This window comes from Megalobrama amblycephala, linkage group LG7 (assembly GCF_018812025.1).
Source record: "Megalobrama amblycephala isolate DHTTF-2021 linkage group LG7, ASM1881202v1, whole genome shotgun sequence".
NCBI classification, from domain to species: domain Eukaryota; kingdom Metazoa; phylum Chordata; class Actinopteri; order Cypriniformes; family Xenocyprididae; genus Megalobrama; species Megalobrama amblycephala.
The window spans coordinates 55,736,756-55,763,437 of NC_063050.1; the positions used below are offsets into that span (position 1 = coordinate 55,736,756).

The window sequence follows — 26,682 nt, forward strand, 5'->3', positions numbered from 1 at the left end:
AGTAAAGCAGAAGCAAAGATAATTATAAAGCAAGCTGTTATTAAATCTTGGCAACTAAAATGGGATATGGAGAAGACAGGTAGACATCTATATAATATCCAAAAGAAAGTAGGATTACAAATTAATGAGACTGGAAGTGATTTTAAAAGAAGAGAAGAAATAATAATAACACGGTTGAGATTAGGACATTCATCTTTAAATGGAAATTTGCATAAAATCAGGAAACACCCTTCTGGGTTTTGTAGATTCTGTGGTGAAACTGAAACAGTGGAGCATATTTTATTACAATGTAGAGCATATAGTAAAGAGAGACAAATGCTGGAAACAAAGATACAAACAGAAGGGGCAAGTAATATGACATTAGAACTGATATTAGGCGATAGGAAATTCAGAAGAATGATAATAAAATATATAATAGATACAGGAAATTTCAGGAGAATATAAGATTTTTTTTTTTTTTTTTTTTTTTTTTAAAGAATTTGTATGTATATATACGTATGTATATATGTGTGTGTATATATTAGGTATAGATGGATGTAGATACATATAGATATATAATACTACCCATTGTCACTTCACACTCCAGTTCAGTTGGTGGCGGTAATGCACCAAAAGTTGGCTTGCCCACCGCCAATAAACGTTACAAGAAGAAGAAGAAGAGTCGGTGAGAGAGAGGGGGACTGCTGACTGAGCCGCTGGTGCACGACAACTTGGAGTGAAGCCCTTTGTGGATTGTATATGCCGTGACTGGAGTGAAGCCCTTTGGGGATTGTTTTGTTTTGTGCCTTGCACAGTTTTTGTTTGACATTTCTGAATTTTGAAATAAAGCTCAGTCAGCAGTTAACCGCCGACCCTGTCCCCTTCCTTCCTACACTAACGAACATTGTTTGTACTACACAGTACTATTATTATTATACCATTTGAGATTATCAATCTATTATAGTTATGATGCTATATTATTGTCTATATTATGTAAATGGTACTACATATTCTATTGCTATTATTATAGTATTATTATACTATATGCTATTATCAATATATTATGATATTATATTATTCTACTTATTATATAAATGTTCTATTCATTACTATTTTATTTGCTGTATATTGTTTATTGACAATATTATATACTTTATTATTGACTATATTAATATATTATATACTACATAAACTGTTTCTTATAGTGTATAACAAACTATTTACTGTTCTCACTTTCTTATATTTACTATTTGTATTGCACTGTAATACCATGTCATGTGTATTACCATAAAGCATCCATCAGTTATCTTTGTTTTTGTATGTTTTTGGAGTATCTATCTGTAAATATCTGTATTATTTTAGTGCTATACAAATACAGAAAGCAGCCTGTGTGATTTGTATTTGATGATTTGTTTCATTTTATCAATGGTGGTCAATTCTAAGCTCAAGAAAAGCTAAAATTGCGTTAAAGACAGAAAATCATTTTTCCACAATAAGAAAACTTTAATTCATTTAATGTGAAAATTAAATTATATCTCTGTATGGGCGTTTTCACAATTCTTATGCAAGAATAAAGCAGCCAAATACATGACAAGCCTAAGCTTTGACAATTTCTTATTAAAATAAATATTTTACATGTCTAACTATAGAGATCTTATGTAACTAGAACTTTTTGTACACCACGTACATTATAAACCACTGAAATCAGTTGATAAATGTAAACGTTATTTTTGTTTTTATCCAGAAAAACTGCAGCTCGTCCGTTTACTTGTGTTTGTTAACAGCGCAGTCTTGCCCTGCACAATATGGCGGACTCGTTGACGTATCGCAGCAACAGTCCAAAGCTGCCAATAGGGCATCTAGTGTTTATTATATGTCTATGGATAAGAGGGTCTGTATTTCTTACCATTGGTGAAAGCGTAATGGTTAACTTAATCACGTGTGGCACCTCTCAGCCTATCTCCCACAAGTATAGGTCTCTGCGGAACAAAAGAGGGGCGTCTCCCAATTTTGGGGTGTTTTCTAACTGAGAGAGGTGTTTATAACGATCCAACCAAAAAAGTATGGAAGCCAGGATAGGCTTTTTTTTTTTTTTAAAGTATGGAAGCCTGAAAGGCCATTCATTATTTATTTTTTATTTTTTTCTTGTTTTTTTTTATGATCACAACTACTTTTTTAATGTTTAGATCCCGAGAAACAATTATGTCGAGATAATGAAAAATAAATAAAATATTGCTGCATGCTTGACTTCCGTAACAGGGAAACTATGCGAGTGCCTGCCTAGATATATGGAAACATTTTACTATAATACATTCATTTATTTTGAAGAGTATGCACTATTTTACAGGACCTGTAGCTTATAGCTCGAGAGGGCGAAATATATGATTTATGCAAGTTTTATTAGCCTACTCCGTTTTTTTTTATTGCTAGTTATTTATTTATTTTATTATTATTATTTTGCATAAACTAGCCTACGAATTATAGTGACACGGGATGTAATTTTGTCACAATGGCTATATATTTTACATAGACAAATAGTCATTTGTCTGAACTTATCCAATCAGCGTCATTTGGTTGGACATGGGGTGTAAAAATACTATAGTAATTGATAGTAAATAGTGTTTTTGAACCAGTAAATTGTAGTATACTGTATATTATAGTATTTACAGCACTTTGTTAATTATTACTACAGTAATACTACAGTAAATTACAGTTAACTGCGTGTATTGTAGTATAATATAGTTTAAAGAAAACTTAGGCTACAGTATTGGGTAACGTAATTTGTTTATATTACTATAGTTGTTATATTACCACAGCATTAGCCTATAGAATTACCACAAATTAATTCAAGTATGGTTCAAAAACACTATAGTATTTACTATAAATTACTACGGTATTTTTTCACCTCTTCACCTTTTTCACCTCAAATAGTTTCTTAAGGCTAGATCGCCTTCTTGTGCTACAAGTCTTGTTTAATAATTGATGCTCTTCAATATGAATAACGCAGAAGAGCAGGTACGCGATCAACAGCCTATTTTATTTAATCTCTCGCATGCCAAATTTCACGTGCCTGTAAACCTTCGTCATAAAAGCTATATAGTAGGCTATTATATATAATATTAAAATGACATAACCACTGCACTATATCAACAGACAAGCAGAGAGAATACGTAGGCTAGACAGTGCTTGTGATATAATTAACTTTAATATTAAGTGTTTGTTTTTTATAGGCTATCAACCACACAGAAACACATGACTGCCTCAGCGTATATTGTGTAAGTATAAGCTTTATATGCATTAATAAGACTACTTACTGACCTTGTGTAAACTTAAAAAAAAAAAATGTGATAACCTGAAATGATGACTCTGAAGACTTTAAACTTTATAATCATTTTATTGACCACAGACACTGTAGCCACAACCTAATGGCAAAACTAAAACAAACCAAGTGACTAACAGATACATCAAATAGAAAAGCGAATGTTAGCTAATAATAGTTATCGCTAGAAGTGAGTGGAAGATTGCTTGGAGCTTTTAACAACGAGCTAGCAAGCATATTCACACAAAAGAAACGTTAAACAACTTAAACAATACACTTACATTCATATACAATACATATCTCTTGTTGTTTTTCCGGAAATATCCCACTCGATTTGAGCAAATCAGGTAAAGAGGTTGAAAAACACCTATTCCCGTGTGACAACACCCCAAAGTTGGGAACCGCCCCTTTTTGTTCCGCAGAGACCTCGCCTATCGCGTAATGGCAGTGACGTCATTTGCGACGTTCCCTAGTCTGCCTTCTCGGAAACGAAACCAGTATGAGTCATTTTTATTTCCTTTCCTTTGTGGTATTTTTGGTGGAAGGTGAGTCACATTCTGTTTATCTAGTCACGGTGTACGTCACACTAGGTGCTCTGAACAGTGCCCGAGCGCGTTTAACCCTTTAAAGCCCGGTTCGTTTGACAAGTGTGAGCGTTTAGCTTCTTCACCATTTGTTTTGAAAAGTGTAGCTATTGCGAGAACCAGGGGCGGAGCCAGACATTGTAAACATTCAGAACTTAGCCCAAATTTGTCCAAAGACATTTTAATTTTCTATTAACAGCTTTACAAATGTACATTATTTGACACTGTAATTTGAAAAACTTTGTTGGATGTACCTCCTCTAGGGGGGTCCGGGGGCATGGCCCCCTGGAAGAAAATTTTGTACATTTTAAGCTTAAATGCATCAATCTGGTGCACTCTGGAAACTCAAAATTAAGAGCTTCAACCCATGTACAGTGTGCAAATTGAACAAAGAAACAGCATTGACTTGTACCTGGACATTATAAAGGGTTCAAACATCTTTTTTACAATACTTTTGTACTCATTTCTTTTTAAAAGATATATCCTTGAGCTTTTATTTTGATCACCAGCTGATCGCGTGCACAAATGTGCCCACTTCTCTTTAAAACACGCAGCACAGACAGACTGTATATATACTTAATCGCTGTCTTTTGCTGTTTTATAAAAGCACAAAGCCATATCACGGTTTCGATTTTAGCTCGTTGGCAAACGTAGTATGTTTTACATTTTCAGTTCATTATGAAACGGTGGCGGCAGCAGAGGGTCATTAATGGGAAACATTGAATGTATAGCTGATAAATGTGCTAAAGTTGTAATTTTGTTATATAACAAAAACCCTTCCACCGGACCGAAAGAGAGTCTCGAGGCCTGCCGCTGCTCTGAGTGAGTGACAGGAGGCGTGGCTCTGTACAACTGCAGTGTGCGTGAACTCGCTGTCGGAGAGGAGAGAGAGAAAGCGCTGCCGGTGTATGGTTGGATACTGTAGAAAAGCGGTATTGAACTGCTTAACATATTTTAACAGAGATATGTTTAGAAAAATTATATTTTGAGAGCACTGTTAAGAAACCTCAAACCTGAAAGATTCGGGGCTTTTGGGAAAATTCGGGGCTCCAGCCCCCTTAGCCCTCCCCTAGTGCCGCCCCTGGCGAGAACTCTCTCTGAACTGCACGCGCGGCACACACACACACACACACACGTCCAGCTACAATAATGTATCATATTATTGACAGCAACCCAGAATATTTGTCACAAGCATTGATTAAAACAATGATGACAATAATCACATAAAAAAAAAAAAATAACGACTTAAATTCTGGACCTTTGGCAGTGAGGGGGGGTTCGTTCGAACCACCCGAACCCCCCCTGCCTACGGGCATGGAGGTTGTGGTAAATCACACTGTCAGTCAGGGGCAATTCTAGGGTCAGAGCTTTAGGGGTGCTGAGCACCCAATGAGCCCCACTGCCACCACCCACCCTCTTTTCACACAAAAACAAAAAATATGTCTATTGAAAAGTAACTTTATCATTTTAAAATTGATTCAACTAACTCCAAAATCCAGATTTTTTTTCCCTTTTTTTTTTGAGACCTTTTCAGAACACCAGCTTAATTGTGAGAGTTAACAGACAGCCCCCTGTAACAAACACAAAACCTTCTTCACTCAGCTGGTTTTTCTGACCGTTAACTCCATGTGCCTCCTTTTGTATCAACAATCATCAGATTGGTTAGATTAGATTCAACTTTATTGTCATTGAACAGGTACTTGGACAACAAAATGTAATTCATCTTCTGTTTATTATTTACAAATGGCCATCTCTAACATATCTGGTTGCATACAGCAAAAGAAAACATAAAAATTTATTTTAGGGTAGAGTGGGGTAAAACGCCCCCCACCTGTTTTTCTCAAAATAAGCACTAGAGGTAGTCAATATACATTTTCACTGTTGCTATGCACTACGTTTGACAACGGGGATAAACAAATCTCCTTGGAGAAGCTGACACCAGTGACGTATTTGAAGAGAAGAGGATTACATGGCAAGCGCTATAATTTTCAGATATTAGTAAACAAGTGTTTAAGAGAATATTGTTCTGCAGGATATCACAGTGATGTATGATAGATGAATAGTGAAGTCTGTAGTTTGAGAGGATATGTTATTTATAAGGAATATAATTATATTTTAAAAATTAAACATTTTTTTAAAAAGTCGTAGCTTGTGGGGTAAAACGCCCCCCAGAGGCCATAGTTTCTCTCTATCATAATTACTATAATAACATATTTCTGTCTATCAAATCCTTTGTTTTACACTTAATGCAGTATAACTAGGTGGTAAAATCAAAATATTTAAACAAAATTAAAAAAAATCAATAAATAAAAATTACCCCAAGTGAGCATTAGGCTAGCTTGATAGCACAGTTGGCTCACTGATGGAAGGTGGTTAGGTGACCCAATGAAATTGGGTGGCTTTTAATGCATTTATTGGATATATTTTACTACATAAATACACAAATTTATAAGTTTAATATTTTTTAGGGTTTGTCTTGGTGATAGTGGTGAACAAATACATCAATTATCAAATGTTAAAAATTTGGATATGTTGGATATTCCTCAAATATTAAAAATATTAAATATATAGGCCTATACATGTTGATACATTACTTGCCTTTTACTTTTAGAGATTAAAAACTAGTCTGTTCATTTTGCTGTTGATCTATGAAGCAAACTGTTTGGTAAAGAAAAGGGGGCATTTTACCCCACCTTGGGGGGCGTTTTACCCCACCGCTGGGGCAAAACGCCCCCTTTGTACAAAAATATTTTCAGTCAAAATACTAATTAATTATGAAGGCTGAGCAGTTTTAATATTTGGTGAATAACTCCTGCCATAGTCACTCAAAACCGGGATGGCAATTCTAGTCACATTTATGTTTTGTTTCACTGTAATGTCACATTTTCCTTAAGGGGGGCATTTTCCCCCACTCTACCCTATTGTCTAGTGTGATAGTCAGCCACAGCTGAAAAATAACAGATATAAATCTAGGAATGAATAACAATTCATTTAAAAAGCCACAGTGAGTGTTTTCACACATACTGGTGGTATACAGTGATATGTCATTTGTTTTCACTCTGGTCCAAACGCCAGGGCTTCATGTTTCCATGACGACTGACCAGAAAAGACGCACGTGAGGTCATGTTTACATGACTCCCGATTGTTAAAATGAGTATCAAATTAACGATAAGCTTTAATAACAGAGACACACGTACGCACTACACAGGCACGCAGTTTATTTGTCGCGCCGCTGTTTTTGTTTCATGCTCTAGCAGTTAATAAACAGAACCAAGTCCCTTTAAGACAAGTCATTTCACTCTGCGGCCATCTTTGAAACGCCTCTCGGGCATCCTGGGCATCATGCAATCTCTTTGAATGGGGAAACATCAAATTCTCCAACGTTACGATTAAATTTCATATTTGAAATCACCAATGAAATCTAACAACAACTGTCTCATAAATTTAGTTTCTAAACGCTCGAATCATGACAAAAAAACTGTATTTTTCAGGCTGGATCAAGCTAATGCGCATGCGCAGACCTAAATGCGCGTCTCTTCGGAGGCGCGCGTCTGACTGTTTCTATAGAAACCGGTGATTCTAACGGCCGCTGAATTGACGCGATGACTTTACCAGTCGGCGATTGGCTCTTATTTAGAAGGCGGGACTTATTCCGCCATATTGCGCGTTTCACTTTCTCCCATTCAAAACAATACGAGTGACACGACTTGTGTTATTCTATAGTCTTTGACAGAACTGCATGCGTCTTGCGGAAGAACATTGTAACCGGCGCTACTTCTCTCCGTTTATGACTATGGACGAGTCACCCAGGTCCTGTGCTACTCCACAGTGGCGGCGACCCGCTGGACTAAAATAGTCCGAAAATAAACACTTATTATAGGTGTACCATGGTGATTCAGGATACTGACTGCAGTACTCACCGATATGGTTTCGGAATCGGAACAAATTTTAGAATAACAACATTTCTTACATTTAGACATTTCTTTTTAGGGGCACTGTAAACCCTAATACTCAAAATACTTAACTGGTTTGAGTAGGACCAACTTAAATTAAACAAATTAGTTAATTTAAATGAACTGTTATGAGGGTTTTTTTTTTAGAACTTTTTTCTTTCAAGTCTACAAAATGTATATATTTTAAGTAAACTGCACTGTTTCATTGCTTTCAGTTGTATGAACTCATTTCTTTTTTAATTTAGACTAACTTAAGTTTAACTGAAACTGGGCTGGGATTTCTGTTTCCCAGCATGCTTTGCCCATGACCCTCGAAAGGGAGAGTAAATGTTAAAATTAAAGGTGCTAAAGAGGATGTTTTGTTTTATACATTTTTGCAATATTACTTGAAACTGTCTTTACTAAGTGATAAAAGACTATTTATTAGGTGCACTGAAAGTAATAATATTAATATAAATCATCTGTGCACGAGGTAGGGCCTTAAAAACATCAGCCAATCGTTTACGCGATCATCGTGTAAACGATTGGCAATCTGGCTTGTCAATCACTGCCGTGACTTGTGAGAGACGAGCGCGGCTGCGCGCTCCAGTAACTTTCCACACTCCACACAGGCGCTGCATGCAATGTTTTTGTCAGGAGTAACAACTGCAGATTATGAGTTACCTGCGGTGAGTCCGACATAATGAATCCACTAACACGACACAGCGAATGCCGGTGATAAACACTCTCGTGCACGAGTTTTGGGAGGCGTTCCCTCGAAATGAGCTGTGAAGGAGGGGGGCTGTTCTTACGCATGTGCTCATTTCAAAAACTCAATAACAGTCTTTGGATTCTCAGTCGACGAAAAGATCCTCTTTAGCACCTTTAAGTGTTATATAATGTTTTTTGCACAAGATTGTGTTTTATGTGTCTTTTCTATAAAATACAGACAGACATCTGAGACTAACTTGACTCTTCCTTTAATAAACTTGTGAGCCCTACACACATTTTACATGTCGTTACCCCGGATGTGCTCCCTCTTTTCGGCACCCACTACAACAGAACATACAACAATTGTGCACTTTAATGAGCTTCATCGCTTCACTTGCTCTCTGTCCTATTATGGGGACAGTACAGTTGTTATCCACCACCATCTAAAATTGCAGCCTGTACAGTTTACAGTTTCTCGGGTTTCTTACTTTCACTTTGCACTTTCCTAGTGGTCTCACTTTGTTTTGGTTGTACATTACTAGCACAGTCTTTGTATTCTCCAGTTTTATATCTGGGCTCAGCAGAATAATAGGAATTACATTACAACTTGCTCCACAGTCAATTTGAAATTTCACAATGTCTTTTTTCAAAACTGCAAAGTGATTTTTTTTTTTAACATTTCTTACCAAAAGCTGGTCATTGTTCTTTTCATGCTCTTTACCACATAATATGCATGTGATCATAATACAGGTGTCGTGCCGAAAACTGATCGTCTGCCAAAAACTGTCTGCTGTCCGCGGGAGCGCGCACAGCATGTTTAAAGGGTATCGCCTCTGTTTCTACACGTCTACAGCTGATTTTATCATGATCAAACGACCATAACCTGCAAATACATATAACTCTGTGTCCATGGTAATATGTCCATGCTAATAGCAAAGAAACTTTTTCTGTTACGGATTAATCAAAATTATTAATTTAATTAATTTGCCGTTTATTGCTTAATCGAGCTTGATTTTTACGTGATTATAACAGAAGCCTGTTTTACTTGCTTTGTGCCAAACAATCCAGTCCATTTTACCAGGTGAAATACCTTTAAATGGCCAATACAACCAATTAAATGCAGTTGCCGAAAAGTGATTACAGCCTCTGTTTATTGAGGAAACTGTTTTTTTCTGCATCAAAATGACTTGATTTCATTCATGACTGTTATATTTGACAAACTATAGCTCATTTAATCCTTTTTACCTGTTGTAATACCTTTAAATGGTCAATACAACCCATAAAAAATCTTCTGTTCTAGCACTATGACATGCTGGGAAGTAATAACCCACCACCAGTTTCTGTTAATGCATAAAAAAAACATCATTCATGTAGTCCCAACACACATGAATTAAGTAAACATCAATGTTACATTTAACATTTGACATTAAACAGAATGTATGTCAATTGTGTTGCTTTAGCTCATTTTAATAATTTGAACAAGCAGCAAACATTTTTTTCCCTTTACAGACTACAAGTTTTGAAATGTTTAAAGGGATAGTTCACCAAAAAATGAAAATTATCCCATGATTTACTCACCCTCAAGCCATCCTAGGTGTGTGTGACTAACTTCTTTCAGACAAACACAATCAGAGGTATGTTTAAATATAACCTTAGTCCTCCAAGCTTTATAATGGTTGTGAAAGGTAATCCAAATTCTGATAAATTGTTAAATTGGCCAAGTTTACAGCAGAAAAAAACATGTTTACAAGTTGGTTCAAATTGTGCTTTTGGTCTATACTGCTAATTTTGCCCTTCATGACAACTCTGAGGGGGGTGTATTTTTTTATAACTCATCCGTTTAAATTATATTAAGCCTTAAAGTTCTGCATAATTAAGGGCGTGGTCACTTGAGTGACAGGTGGATTGCGCTGCTGTCTGTGAGCCGTCATGTTACCTCAGCTGCCGCTGAATTTGGCATCTCAGCCGTATTTGTGCTTTTTTCTCGATTATTTTATACAATTATAAAATATGGCTTGCTGCATAATATTCGAGACTGATGTGTGTCTGTGTAGATGTACATGCATGCGGAAGAGACAGAACACACGTTGTTGGATCGTGGCATTGGCTGAAAGTTTTGATTGTGAGATTTACTACAATGACAATGGCGGGAGGATATCAAAATCCGATAGCACTGCTTGGATATTATAACTAAAACCGCTGCACTATTTTGAAAAATTATACTTTGGACACAGGCTCATTTGTTTGTTAGATACGATCGTATACAGTTTTACAACATAAACGCTGCTTAGATTGCATTATTTCTTGAAGAACGATGACAGAGAGCAGATCATTCAGAAGAAATGTGATGCAGACAATGGACAATATATCAATATTTCATGGACAAAAAGTTCTGTTTTTTTGTTTTGCAATTTTACCCAAGTGCCACAGATTGGATTCATCTCGCGATCTCTATTTCATTATAAAGTCTGTATAAAGTATGAAGTCCCATTTGATTTTCCATGTTGTTATTTGCACACCCAACACTACTGGTGTTGGAGCATCTATATCTTAAAGAAACACCGTAGATTGACAGTAAACCTTTAGAACTTTCTAAACTTATCTTCATTAATATTTTAGATCGTATCTAAGATAGATAGATAGCTCCTTTGACTGCTAACATGGTCACGTCGAGCTTGTCAGAAACTGACTCTAACGGTTCAAAGGGGGTCTCAACCAAGCCCTCCAGGACTATTTTTAGGTCCCATGAAGAGAAACTGGCTCTAGAAGGGGCCTCAGCCGCCTAGCTCCTTGAACAAAGCGAGAGAGCAGGACATGCTTGCCCAAAGGCACCCCGTCAATCAGAGTGTGGCAAGCCGAAAGAACGGCCACATAAACCCTGGGAGTGGCGGGGCATGTGCCTGTTGATAATTTCCCCTGCAGAAAATCCGGAACTGTAGCAATCTGGCAGATCTGCATTGTGTGCAGTACACCATCTTCCAAAGATGTTGGCATAACTTGATCTAGTGGAGGGAGCCCTAGCATTTAAAATGGTCTCAATAATATCAGGTGAAAGCCCTGTGTCCCTCAGTTGGTTCCCCTCAGGGGCCAAACATGAAGGTTTTACATACCCGGCCGGGGATGAAATATTGTTCACTGCACCTGAGACAGAAGGTCCCACCTCTACGGTATCGCCCATGGCGAGCCGTCAAGGAGAGCTATTATCCCCGAGAACCATATTCCATTCAGCCAACGTGGCGGTATCAGTAAGAGGCAAGTGCCTTGTTGGCAAACTTAGGCTAGAACTCCTGGGAGCACAGAAACCAGAGGAAACGCATACAGGTGCATTCTGGGCCATGAATGCGCATCACATCCAGACCCAGGGAGAGCTGGGTGACTCCGAAAGAAGTAGACTGGACATTGCGCTGCCTGTTGGGGGGCAAAGAGGTCCATCTCTGTTTCATGAAGTACTTCAGGGCCAGAAATACAGCCATCAATTCCAGGCAATTGATGTGCCAATCGAGATGATGACCTCACCATATCCCTTTGGACTGGACGGCCACCTAAGGCCGCTCCCCAGCCCGTACGGGAAGCGTCTGTTGTTAGCATGTTGCAACATCAACGCATATTGAGTGGGACCCAATGTGAAGAACCGGGGTCTGAACCACATAGAAAGGGAACGAAGCTGCAGCGCGTAACCCTTACCATAACATGGATTTTAGAAAGGGCACGAAGCACTCAGTGTGTGCCCTTGCCCTTATTTGCCATGGGGAATTGCTGGGACAAAATCTCCTGGCTCCGAGCCACAACTGAAACGGTCTCATATGCAAGAGGCCCACAGGAATCACTAGGAATTCTCTGGGTAGGACAGAGAACAATTTTCTTCTCATTTAGTCTCAACTCTAGAGAAACTAGACGAGCTAGTATGACATCTCTGTGTTGTAACGCCATCTCTTGTGACTCTGCTAGTATTAGCCGGTCGTCTATGTAATTCAAAATGTGAATGCCCTGGAGTCGTAACGGAGCCACTGCTGCATCCATGCATTTTGTGTATGTGCAGGGTGATAGGGCTAGACCGAATGGAAGAACCTGATATTGGTAAGCTTTCCCCCCGAAAGTGAACCTCAGGAACTTCCTGTGTTGTGGCAACATCTCTATGAAAATATGCATCCTTGAGATCGATCGTGAAGAACCAATCGTGATGTTGGATTTGCAACATGATCATCTTTATGGTTAACATCTTGAACGGTTTAACACTCTGAGGTCTGAAAACGCGCCGGCGCGTTTTGCAGGGTTTTTTTCACATTGCAGCAAAACAGACTTAAAATACTCCGTCATTTTTTGTCATAGAGACATAAGTAATATATCAATTGAAACTATAGAATATCTTCTTTTATTTGTATACACTCAGAGTAAAAACACAATGTTGTGCTTTTTGTAAAATAAAGAAAACTAACATGATGCGTGATCTCTCATCTCCCTCTGAACGAAGTCCAATCTGATAGTTCTCAGAAAATGAACTGTAACTTAGTGAATACTAATCACAGAAAAGTTAAACTTATGTCTAAAAAAACGTTAAGATGTCAGGTTTTAAATCATGTAAGTCAAATCGAAAACAAACCTTCTGTGTTTATGTAATCTGTATGAAAAGAGAGCCATGTCAGAAGTCCGTGATTCAGCTCATTATCTGCTAATGCGGCCACGCCCACGGAGCCAGCGCTATTCAGACGCAAATTCAGAGGCAATACATGCATTCATCGTCTCAATCGTGTATTTATTGTCTTGAAAAGTGTTTATCTGGATGTAAAAGTCATGGTTAGGGAGCTCTAGAAGACATGCAGTTAGTTCCTGTTTTCTTTTCTTCTATAGATGAATTTTAGATGAGTTTTTGTTTCTTTAGCGCCCTCCGGCTGCAGTATGTATTGGAAACTCCATTCATGGAATAGCCTCTTCTTCTTTTAGATGAATTTGTGGACTAAAAATGCACAGAGAGCGCCCTCCGACTTCAAGGATGAATTGAAAACACCAGCGCTCATAGTAATGACAATGAATATTAAATAAATATAACTTCTCTGTATAGAAAATTGACATAAGCATATGAGAATCCAATATTTCTCCAAATGTGCATGCTTTTAAACTAAAAGCCTATATTCAGACTCTTTGCATCACAGAAATACATTATATTTTAAAGTATAATATAAAATCATTACTTTATATTGTAATAATATTTTTCTGTATGTTTCATATATCATGATGAGCTTGAGACATCACAGAAGGTTTTTTTCACAGCCTACCTGACTGAAAGGCCTCATTAATATGCAAGTCATTTCAGCTCATTACTATCCAATTCTTTTGTCTTCTCAGGTGAGAATGGCCCATTATTCAGTGGTGATTCACGCCTCCATGCATACTGTGTTTCTTGGCAAAAAGTGTCTTACAAAAACTAAATCAATATATTGTTTTATATGAAGGAGTAGGCAGCATAATTTTTACATAATTTTGAAGCAAAAACTGTAGTTTACAACCTCCAATACCCAAAAGTCTTGTGAACACAGATTTAATATACTTATTTTGGCCTTATTTCAGTGACTTAAGTTTTTTGTTTTTTCAGTAACCACGCATAAACATTATTCCTTCAAAAACACAAACATGTACATACATGTTCCTCACATATTATTGTAGCCTAGTTTGTGCTGAATACAGTGTAATGACACTTTTGTCATTAATATGTTTATGAACAACTGAAAAAAGCACAAATATCAGGGCATGTCAAAACTTCTCCAGGCCCCAAATCAGCCTCAGACTCCAGAGGGTTAAGCCTCGAAGATCTAAGATTGGATGCAACCCACCATCCTTTTAGGAACTAAGAAGTAAGAACTAAGAAGCCGCTTGCCCCGGCTTCACGGTAATGGAGACCACGCCGTTGAAAGGTGGAGAACGATGAATAAATTGGATTCTGTATCCTTTTTCTACTGTCTTTAGAACCCACGCAGAAATCCCTGGCAGTAGTTTCCACCCTGCCAGGCTCTCTGAAATGGGCACTAATTTTGATACTTCCCTTTGAGGGGATGTTAGATGTTCCGCGTACTTACAGGATTTCACACAAACAGGAGTCAACACAACACCTAACATTTCACAGAAAACCGCTGCCCCTCGAATCACCAGAGGTGGCGGGGAAGGAAGGTTTATGTGGAGATATTGAGAAGGGGCGGGTGTTAGATATTATGAGGCTGCTGAGCGTGACAAGCTGGTCTCCAGTTTTACGCGGGAAAGCGCAACTCGCCACAGTCTGCTTTTGAGCCTTTCTTCAGCAGGTCAGCCTGGTCCACCTGCAACACTGTATAGAGCAGTTGGTATAATCACACACCCCTGCACCCACGATAGTTGAATAAGTTGACATTGAGGGCACAAAGGCACACGAAAAATAAGGTTTTCTCCTATTTATTATGCTTATATATACATATAATATATAATTGTTATAATTATATATAGATGTTATTTAATTCCTCAGAATTAAATGCAGAAAAGCTGTGCTTAAATCTTTCATAGATCAGTCTGATATGCCTGTAACACAGCCATTGTGTACAGCGCAGCCTGACTCGCTGTGAAACGCCTCTGATGATGCGCTCCCAGGGGAGAGATAGCATGCGAGTGTCTGTCTGATCTGAGGCAGCATCTTATAAATGCGTGCCTTTGCACCCACGATAGTCAAGCGGGCCGACGTCACGGGTACAAAACACATTTATATTATAAATGTTTTGGGGTCTGCTTGTGTTTCACTGCATGAATGACTGCCCAGAGTATGTGTGTTCACTTTTCACTTGTCAAAAAGAGTTGAAAAGGAACAAAGGGAGAGAAAGTTCTGCACAAATCTAATCAAATCTAACTCCTAAGAAAGTAATGAAGAAAAAAAAAAGAGTTTGAGCAGAGCTGGTTCACAGTATGGTTCACAGTATTATAGCCTCGCCTACAACGCATTCCAATGACGTCACGCAAGCTATAATTATAAGTCCATTTCATTGATGTTGTTTTACACATATTCACTGCTGGTCATGACTAGAGACGTTCACAGCGCTGATAAAGCGCAGCTTGAGTGTAGCTTTTGAAAGGGAACTCTGATTGTGTTCGTCTGAAAGAACACAACAGATTTGTAATTTATAGTAGCATCTGCTCCATATTCTGCACTGCATTGTGGGATTCTGAAAAATAATTTCAATTTTTTTCTGGCATTTTGCTTAATAAATTTGAACCAGTACTGTGTTTAAACTGAAAATAAACAAGTTAAATATTTGGTTTTTTTTATAACAACATTTTCTGATTTGTCTACAGGTGTGTTTGGTGCTGATGAAGTGAAAGCAGTATCAGCAAATGTAGGAGAAGATGTAATTCTAGAGACAGATGAGGCTGAAGTACAGAGAGCTGATGAGCTGTCATGGAGGATTCAAGGTGAAATCATAGCAGAGTTCGATAGAGAAACCAAGATGGTCTCAATAATCACAGATGACGAGAGATTCAGTGGGAGACTGCAGATGGATAAGACGACTGGATCTCTGACTATCAAGAACATCAACACCGCAGACTCTGGAGTTTATGAACTACAGATAAGCAGCCGCAGTCGGGTCAAGAAAAAGACATTCAGTCTTACTGTACACTGTGAGTAACTCCATGTGATCATTATGTGTGAAAGATGCGTTGGAATAATCACAGTAATACACAACAGCCCTTCTGTAAACTGAATGATTGGCAACTCATAAAGAGGTTTAAAATCAGTGCATTGTTCAGAGACAAATGAAATATTTGTAAATGAAATATTTATAGTAATAAAAAACTTTTGCCAGGAGTAATTCAGAATTAAGTTTGGTTGTGAATTATCAAAACCTTTAAAGCAATTCATATCCAATACAGGACCTGACATTTATATTAAACTCTTGTCCTGAGAACAACATTCAGTCATTCATATTACTACCTTTTAGCTTTTGTACCTCAGTACTGCCCCGAGAACTGTACCTTTTTTCCTCACCGTGAAAAATATCTGTTATACTCATATCTCTTATAGACGCCATTTCAGAAAAAGTCAGGTTAAATACATACATTTAAAAGTCTAAATGTTTAAATGAGTAATAACATTATAATCTCTGTTTGGAAATGGTGTCTGTTTGTTTTCCAGCTGAGGTTGGCAGTGTTCAAGTGTCTGTGATGGAAGGAGATTCGGTCACTCTAAACATTAATGATAATGAAGTACAGAAAGATGAGGAGCTGAACTGGAAGGTGAAGCCTAAAGATGAAAATGTTTACAAAAGCATTAATGATGAAAGATTTAAGACAGGCGAAACTGGATCTCTGACCATCACAAACATTAACATCAAAGACTCTGGACTTTATCGACTAGAGAGCAGCAGCATCACGAGCAGCGACATCAAATACAAGACCAGATTTAATGTTGCTGTCCACGGTGAGTGACTGAATGTGATTATTGATGTTATTATGTAGATTAACTGTATGTCAAGGTGAACTTGAATAATAACAATAATACACAATAATTATTTATTACTATTTATTTATTTATTTTTATTTAATCTGAATGGTTAAAAGTAGCAACTGGTAAAGAGGTAAAAAAAACAGTGTATGTTAATAAACACTTGATGGCCGATTTCAAAACACTGCTTCAGGAAGCTTCGGAGCGTTATGAATCTTGTGTCGAATCAGCGGCTCGGAGCGTCAAAGTCACGTGATTTCAGCAGTTTGGCGGTTTGACACGCGATCCGAATCATGATTCAACACAAAAGATTCATAACGCTCCGAATCTTCCTGAAGCAGTGTTTTGAAATCGGCCATCACTATATAAGTCGTTATTTTGGTTTTTTGGCGCACCAAAAATATTCTCGTCGCTTTATAATATTAATATTGAACCACTGTACTCACATGAACTGATTTAAATATGTTTTAGTACATTAATGGATCTTGAGAGAGGAAATGTCATTGCTGGCTATGCAGGCCTCACTGAGCCATTGGATTTCATCAAAAATATCTTAATTTGTGTTCTGAAGATTAACGAAGGTCTTACGGGTGTGAAACGACATGAGGGAAAGTAATAAATGACAAAATTTTCATTTTTGGGTGAACTAACCCTTTAAAGAAGCAGTGTGTAAATTTTAGCGGCATGTAGTGGTGAGGTTGCGAATTGCAACTAACGGTGCTCACCCCTCCCTTTCGGAGAAGCTGCGGTGGCTGTCGGGTCGACATGTCGTCGTCTGAAAGAGCAGAGAGTAGCCAGTCAAGCAATGAGGTTTCTTCTTACTTCTAACAAAGAACGGCCTCTGCTTCTAATAAAACAGACGACTACTACTACTCTGTTCATATTCAACATAATGATGATGCAAGATGCCTCAAAAAACACCAACGAAGAAGAAGAACAACAACAGCATAGTGACAAAACACACTCTGTAGAGCAGTTTGTCCATTTAGGGCTGCTATAGAAACATGCCAGCACAAAAATGGCGACTTCGATGTAAAGAGACCTGCGGTGTGTGAAGATAGAAATGACTCATTCTAAGGTAATAAAAAACATAACGGTTCATAATGTAAGATCTTTATACCCCACTGAAAACATAGTTATGTATTTTATATTGCATTTCTGTCAAAAGATCCTTTTGAACTTTCAACCTTTATAAAAATGACCATATATCTGGCATAAAATGAATGGAAATTAAAAATCAGACACATAATTACTAGATACAACTATAATAATCAAAAGGTGAACATTTAAGCAATATAAAAAAAGGTTTATTGTTAAATTATTATTCATTAAATATATTAATAAATGTTCATTTCCAACATTCTTTGGGTTTATTTTAAACAAGCAATACAGTTTTAAACAATTTTAAACAATAGTTGAGTTTAATAAAACTACCCAGGTTGAACAAATATTTAACCCAACTGCTGGGTTTGTGCATTTTCAACCCAACTTGGGTTGTTTTTAACCCAGGGTATCTTCTCCGACTGAAGGGCTGAAGGTCTGGCTGGTTAACATGGGTCACTTATAGCCCCTGCTGGAGATTGCTGTAACTACACATCTCTTAGCATCTTTCATTTATAATTTTTTTTTTTTCTCTTTGTGAACAATTAAAACAAAAGTATTTTAATATTTTATTGTATTATAAATGTTTTACCCTTGACAGTTGCTGGAGGGTTCAGAAATGTGAAAGTGAAATAAAACTCATTCAGTCTATTACTTCCATAATGTGATGTATTTTAAAGTTTCAAAAAACAACAACAAAAAATTGCTTAGAAATAAAATGAAATATTTTTTATGACATGATGGAATTAGTTTGTAAATGTATGTGCAGGATGAACTTGTTGCTCTATAACTCCAAAAAACATGAAATATTTGTATTCAAAGTAGATTTAAGATTTTTCTTTATATAATCGGAGGCAGAGATTTATTCTGCAGACAATCTCTTTTGAAATTTAGACAAAGATTTTTTTTTTTTTTTTTTTCTTAGAAAATTGTTAATTACCTTTTCACACTTAAATTAGAATTTGAGGCACATGTTTTTAGGGTTTTGGCTGTTTTTTTTTTTTGTACTTTACTTAAAGAATTATAATTATAATCTCTCTGTTTCTGATTGTTTTTATATGTTTGTAGTTGAGACAGATGGACTGAAGTCAGTGTCAGTGATGGAGGGAGATACTATCACTCTACGCACTGGTGTTACTCAGATCCTCACTGCACGCTTAAACGGCACCAGTGCGAGCCGGAGTAACATTAACCTGAATAAGGAGACTGGAGAAATCACCATCAGAAACATCAGAGGAGATCAGTCTGGAGATTTGGAAGTGGAGATCAACACCTCCAATGTGACCGTGCACAGAAAATTCAGTATTAATATTAGCGGTGAGTTGCTCAAACCTTTGATAATGTTATGGTATTGACTCAAATTTACACTGAATGTGACAGAAGATACTGGACAAGATCTGATCAATTGTTTTGGCTGATTTACAGTTGTTTCTCTGTTGTTAAACAAATGTCAAATTTAATCAAAAATACAAATATCTCTATTAAGACAAATATTATCTTTATATTTTGGTCTTTATATTTTGGTCTCTTCTAAACTGTGGTTTCTGAGGGAACTTCAAGGGAGATGATAATAATAATTTGTAAAATGTAAAATTAAATTCTATAAATAATTTTCAGATAAAAAAAAAAAAAAAAAAAAAAAAAAAAGAATATTTTTACCAAAAAGGTAAAATATTTTATGTGTTTGGCCATGTCATGCGTCTTGATTTTCCGATCAGATTTTTTTTCCAGGCACATCTTGCCAATTCCAAACCACATCAATCTTAATAACTACTATTAATTTTGCATTTAATCATTTATAAGTGATATTTAATTGTTCATGAAGGCTGGAAATGTATACTCAGGTGTGCATAATTATTAGGCAGGTATTTTAAACAGATAAAATGAGCCAAAAAAGAGATTTAACTCAGACTGAAAAGTCAAAAATTATTAAATGATGAATAAATTAAAGGATCATGCAATACTAGAAACTCCAGTGAACTCAATGTCACTTTTTCTTTTATCAGCCAAATTGCATTCATGCAACACCGGAAAGTAACGTGATTGGCTGTTATCACTATAATGGTTGCATCAGCACAGGCTTCAGACACGCCCTCCGTCAAGTGCTGATGCCAACGCCCCGTGTGAATGCAGCGTTACTCGCTACTGCTGCGCCACTGAAGATGCTGAATTCTGTGTGTTGAGTGGCCCAACCAGACAGTGGTGGGCGGAGTTAGTGTAAATAGTGTTTGCCAACAAGGGACGCTATTTGCACTTAATGTATATAGACACTCCGAAGCATTGTTTCACATAGAAACATAGATTTGTGTTTCAAGTGTATGTTCATTATAAGAAGAGAAACAGGTTTTAAATAATGCAGTGAAAACAGGATCTGTCACAGAAGAGCTTTAACGTTTTTAATGTTGCCATTTATGATTGTCTCTTTGAATCAGCTCACTATTATTTGCAAATGTAGGACAGTTTCACTAGGGAAGTTAATGCTATAGGTTTTCTGAAATGACTGATTAAAGACTCATTCACATTAGTGTCTGTCTTTATCATTTCAGATTCAGGTTCCTCAGCTGCTGTATCAGGCATATGTGGGGTCAGTTTTGGTCTGCTGGTTTGGGCTGTAGCTGTTTTGTTACTGCAAGAAGTATAAGCAACCAAACATGTGAGTATTACACTACAAGTGTTTGAAAACGATTCCCTTATCATAAACACAAATTTGTGAAAACAGTGACGTCAACAACAAACTACTGGCCTGGCAGCATAATACAGCATTTTTAGTTATTTTGTCACGGATTTATTTGAACGGGCATTATTATCAACATTATTTTCATTTTTAACCAGGTGTTTTTACTGTGAATCTTTCTGTGTTTTTGTCACAGGTTTCAGACAAGATAAAGTGAATCAAACTCAGGATCAGGATGAATAATGATGAGAATCACCTCCAACAGAACATAATCATAATCTGTGACAATGTAAACACAGGCTTTGTAAGGCATACTGATCAGTATGGGGCTATATGCAACAATTTTCTTGTTTTAATCGCTTCTTTATTGCCAATATGTGAACATCTTGTAATGAAGCTTAAAAAATGAGACCTTCCCCAACTTAACTAGGTTGCCTATAGCAGTGGTTCCCAAAGTGGGGGTCGCAAGACAGCAAGGAAGGGGTTGCAAGAGGATTTCCAGAAATATACAACAAATAAACAAATAAATAAATGATTAGAAATAGCATATTTGATGGACAGACTTGATGTGGTGCATGTCGTTCAAAGCACTTCATGAGGATAGGAGTAAGTGCGACTGGACAGTAGTCATTGAAGCAGGATGGCATTGAAGTCAGCATTGCGATTCTCTTTGTATATACTTAGTGTATTTCATAGATTTCACATTTAAACACACTACATTTATACATTTTATTCATTTCATTACTTTATATTTATATGAAATAACACTTTAGATTTATATATTATGTTACCCACACTGTGCAGCACAGCAAAAGTAGACGGCGCGGAAAGGATCGCTGCACTGCTGCAGACACACTGCCGGACCGCATGCATGTGCAGTGTGAACGCTTTAATCTGTAAATGCTTTAATCAGCGTTAGTGCGTGTGCCTTTGTGCACAACATGTGTATACTTTAACCACCTGCGAGGATAGTGCGGGTCGCAAGTCTCTGGCATCATTATTTTGAGGGTCGTGAGCTGAAAAGTTTGTAGCTTCACCAGGAAAATGGTCTCCCAGTCTTTTTTACTTCACTGTGAGTATATCAGTGCATCGAATCACATTCAGTCTCTTGTACATTATGTGTTCATGAGTGTGAGCTCAAGCAGTTCACTTAATGGCATTAGTTATATATATAAGCTGTTTTTGACATGAATCACACTTCAGTATTTTTTGCCTCATGCTTGACTATTTAAACAAAAGGAACATTTTCTTCACAGGTATTTGTAAAGCTCATATATCATAAGTAATAGGGGTGTGACGAGATCTCGTGGCACGAGATCTCGCGAGACTAAACCGTGACGAGATTTCTCGTCGAGGCGAAAAGTAGTCTCGTGATGTTGCCATGACAGAGTGTTAGGATGATTAGGAAAGAATATGCCACCGCTACGTTTACATTATGCCTCCACTGTCGTTTTGCTTTGTATTTAAATAAAAAAAAACATTTAATTCAGTTGGATAACGGTCGCCGCCGCTCCATATTTACAGAGTACGCGCGACCGTTTAAAAGTGAAAGTAAACGCGAGCGCGCATTCAAACGTGATTTCAATACCCCGCATTTTGAAAGCGGCTCCCTGATGAATACAGATATCTCTCAATATGAAAGCTATTTTAGGCTGGGCAGTGTAGTTGTAACCATCTCTTAGCTCTGTATCAAAGAAAAAGCTGGTCTTATTTGCACTTTGAATATTGAGAGAGTGTGATTATGGTTGCACTTATTGTAAAGTGTTACCATAAAAATGAATAACAGTTTTCTCTTCTTATTATTTACTAGTACAAACAATAAGGTTTCATTTGTTAACATTAGTTAATGCACTGTGAACTATCATGAACTAACAATGAATGACTATTTTTATCAACTAACAAAGATTAATAAATACTGTAGCAAATATATTGCTCATTGTTAGTTGATGTTGGTTAATACATTAATGTTAATAAATGAGACCTTATTGTAAAGTGTTAACATTTTTATTTATACTGTTTTTATTTCTGTTCAGTTAGGAGGTCAAAAGCTGTAGAAACTCATAATTCATGTACAGTAAGATCTGAAGAGACTGAAATCATACAGGAGGGAAGTCAGTCAGTTGAGTTTGTGGCAAAACCTTTTACATTACTTGAGTATTGTTGTCTTTTACTGCATATGATAATTCAGTCTCAGAAAGTAGAACTGAATGACATTCATTACAAAATGATTAGTTAAAACATTTCAAATACACCTGCAGAATATTTTTTCTAGTCGTGTATTTCGCCATCTTGTCTCGTCTCGTGAACTCAATCTCGAGTCTTGTCTCGTCTCGTGAGATACTGGTCTCGTCACACCCCTAATAAGTAATGTTTGTTGTTTCTTCTTAGTGTAATAATTTTAAGTATTATTTAAATTGTGACTGATCTTAAAGCTGCAGTGTAATTTCTGTTCTGTGAGTGTGTGCTCATGTGGATCTGTGTGCAAATACATAATAAACAAATGGCTAAAACTGGACAAAACTAAGAGTATTATATTGTGTCAGAGTGGATTGTAAGTCACTGAAATTGCTTAAAGTGTAAAGAAAGATTAGATGAAAGAAAGATGTTGTTAACATGTCTATCAGTAGGATCTCTTCCAAATGTTTTGCGTTCCCTGAAAAACTTTACTTTCGTCCACAAAATATTTTGCATTCACCTGAAAAACTTTCGTTCACTTGAAATGAACACAAAAGTTTTCTGAGTGAATGCAAAAATTTTCAGGTAATGAAAACCAGGAAGTAACCATTCATATTGTCAACTGTATGGTAAAAAGATTCATTACTCGAAGCTTTTCAAAACACACAACATCTTGTGATCAAAAGGTGGAAAAAGATGTCTTTGTGTACCAGACGACCCATAAAAACAATGAAAATAATTAGTCTATGTATATAAATGTCTTTCACATGTCATTTTACACAATTTGAATAAATGATACATTTCTGGGGAAAAAATAGGCAAGCTTAGGCATATATTAAAATAAATGAAGATTATTATAGAATGGTCAGTTGAAGTACTTATGAACTGGGAATAAATACAAACTGAACATGCACAAAAACTACTCATGTAAATATTTATAGTATGTTGTAACAATTCTTATCCTTAAAGAAAAATCATCGTTAGGCATGGTTGTGTTTCCAGTTTGTTTTATTATGCAATACATAGACATTAATGCTTATATTTCAAGCATGTTGTTTGTGCACTTAATGTAATAGACATCATACATTAGTGAAATAGGTTATAATTAGTCAATGATAGCAACTTTTAAACAGGCATTACCGCCTGGGACCTAAAGGAGACACAATTTCTTGGGAGGGGGAATCGATTTCTCATGACACTGTTACAGACTGCATAACTGTAGCTGGGAAACCTTGTGTCCTGCCATCCATGTGGACGTTACTTTGACACGTACCACCTACCTAAGCATTGTTCAGACCATGTACAGCCTTTCATGGAAACAGTATTTCCTGGTGGCTGTGGCCTCTTTCAGCAGGATAATGCTCCTGATACAAAGCAAAAATGCTTCAGGAATGGTTTGAGGAGCACAACAACGAGTTTGAGGTGTTGACTTGGCCTCCAAATTCCCCAGATCTCAATCCAATCGAGCATCTGTGGGATGTGCTGAACAAACAAGTCCGATCCATGGAGGATCCACCTCACAACTTACAGGACTTAAAGGATCTGCTGCTAATATCTTGGTGCAGATACCACAGCACACCTTCAGGGGTCTAGAGGAGTCCATGCCTCGACGGGTCAGGGCTGTTTTGGCAGCAAAAGGGGACCAACACAGTATTAGGAAGATGAACATAATGTTATGCCTGATCGGTGTATGATCAAAGTCACATAAGTAGATGTGTTGGGTCATATGGCTATTAACATGTAACAATTTAATTATATTATGCTGAAATGAACGAAAAAAACTCGAAAAAAGATTAATTAATTTTGATGAACGAGATTCAAAGTTCTAAATCAGTGAAATGGTCCCATTACAAGGAGGAACACAAAACCAAGGACCCCTACAGGAGACTTTGGATGTTTCCTTTAAGGTAAAACACAGAGGAGGATATTATACTGTTTATGCCAATTTAAGAAGCATGAAATGTATTGAATGTGGGGATGTGGGGCATAGAGGACATATTGAAATTACAGAGCGTCACAATAAACAAATGCATGATGCAGAAAGGCCAGAAGTTACTGAAGTTCCTAGCAGCAGGTTTACTATTCAGTGAGAACAAATGCATTGTGCAGTTAATGAAAATGCTGAGAAGAATAGAGATGGTGAAGTAGTTGATGGGTTTTTGGAACAGTAAGCTTCTGTTGATGTTGTGATGGTTTCAAAATATGTTAAAATACAAGGGGAAAAACTGGTGAAAGTAAAACCATGGGTGAAAGTGTACCTGTTGATTGCTTTGTCAAAATCGAGAAATCAAGCGGAAAGTGATGTGGAAGAGACGGAACAGTACGAGTCCGATGGAGAGGGTTTTTAAAATTGCAAAAGATGGTTAGTTTTGATTTGTTGGACGAACAGAAAATGGTATAATTTGAGAAAACATGTCACAGCACTGAAAAAGATTTCCAAGTCAAATAAAACTAGGAAATAAAACAAGTCAAACAAAAAGAAAAGTGATGTCAACCTTTATCATGTTGCACATCTGGCATTTATTTTTTTTATCTGTCTTTTTTTCTACGAGGAGTTTAAGAGTGTGGGCTCTTTAAATATAAATGGTGGGAGGGATAGACAGAAGAGAGAAATGATTAAGGAGATATTCAATACTATTTAGGGCAGATAGGGTGCATAGTAAACATGTTGGGATGCAGGGGTAGTACGGGGTGGAGTGCCCTCTGGTGGCAATCAAAGGCAGTGCAGCATCCTATATATATATATACAGGTCCTTCTCAAAAAATTTGCATATTGTGATAAAAGTTCATTATTTTCCATAATGTAATGATAAAAATTAAACTTTCATATATTTTAGATTCATTGCAAACCAACTGAAATATTTCAGGTCTTTTATTGTTTTAATACTGATGATTTTGGCATACAGCTCATGAAAACCCAAAATTCCTATCTCAAAAAATTAGCATATCATGAAAAGGTTCTCTAAAAGAGCTATTAACCTAATCATCTGAATCAACTAATTAACTCTAAACACCTGCAAAAGATTCCTGAGGCTTTTAAAAACTCCCAGCCTGGTTCATTACTCAAAAACAATCATGGGTAAGACTGCCGACCAGAAGGCCATCATTGACACCCTCAAGCGAGAGGGTAAGACACAGAAAGAAATTTCTGAAAGAATAGGCTGTTCCCAGAGTGTTGTATCAAGGCACCTCAGTGGGAAGTCTGTGGAAGGAAAAAGTGTGGCAAAAAACGCTGCACAACGAGAAGAGGTGACCGGACCCTGAGGAAGATTGTGGAGAAGGACCGATTCCTGACCTTGGGGACCTGCGGAAGCAGTGGACTGAGTCTGGAGTAGAAACATCCAGAGCCACCGTGCACAGGCGTGTGCAGGAAATGGGCTACAGGTGCCGCATTCCCCAGGTCAAGCCACTTTTGAACCAGAAACAGCGGCAGAAGCGCCTGACCTGGGCTACAGAGAAGCAGCACTGGACTGTTGCTCAGTTTTGCATGTCATTCGGAAATCAAGGTGCCAGAGTCTGGAGGAAGACTGGGGAGAAGGAAATGCCAAAATGCCTGAAGTCCAGTGTCAAGTACCCACAGTCAGTGATGGTCTGGGGTGCCATGTCAGCTGCTGGTGTTGGTCCACTGTGTTTTATCAAGGGCAGGGTCAATGCAGCTAGCTATCAGGAGATTTTGGAGCACTTCATGCTTCCATCTGCTGAAAAGCTTTATGGAGATGAAGATTTCGTTTTTCAGCACGACCTGGCACCTG

At 37.2% G+C, this 26,682-nt stretch overlaps 1 protein-coding gene across 1 annotated transcript; it reads left to right on the top strand.

Annotated features, from left to right (window-relative positions):
• Positions 1 to 3,771: 3,771 nt before the first annotated feature.
• Positions 3,772 to 22,165, top strand: LOC125272962. The gene is made up of 6 exons (XM_048198176.1): positions 3,772 to 3,843; positions 15,834 to 16,157; positions 16,672 to 16,956; positions 19,150 to 19,398; positions 20,628 to 20,734; positions 20,952 to 22,165. The coding sequence occupies exons 1-5, from the start codon at positions 3,798 to 3,800 to the stop codon at positions 20,720 to 20,722; spliced, it is 999 nt and encodes a 332-aa protein (XP_048054133.1). The 5' UTR covers positions 3,772 to 3,797; the 3' UTR covers positions 20,723 to 20,734; positions 20,952 to 22,165.
• Positions 22,166 to 26,682: the final 4,517 nt, after the last annotated feature.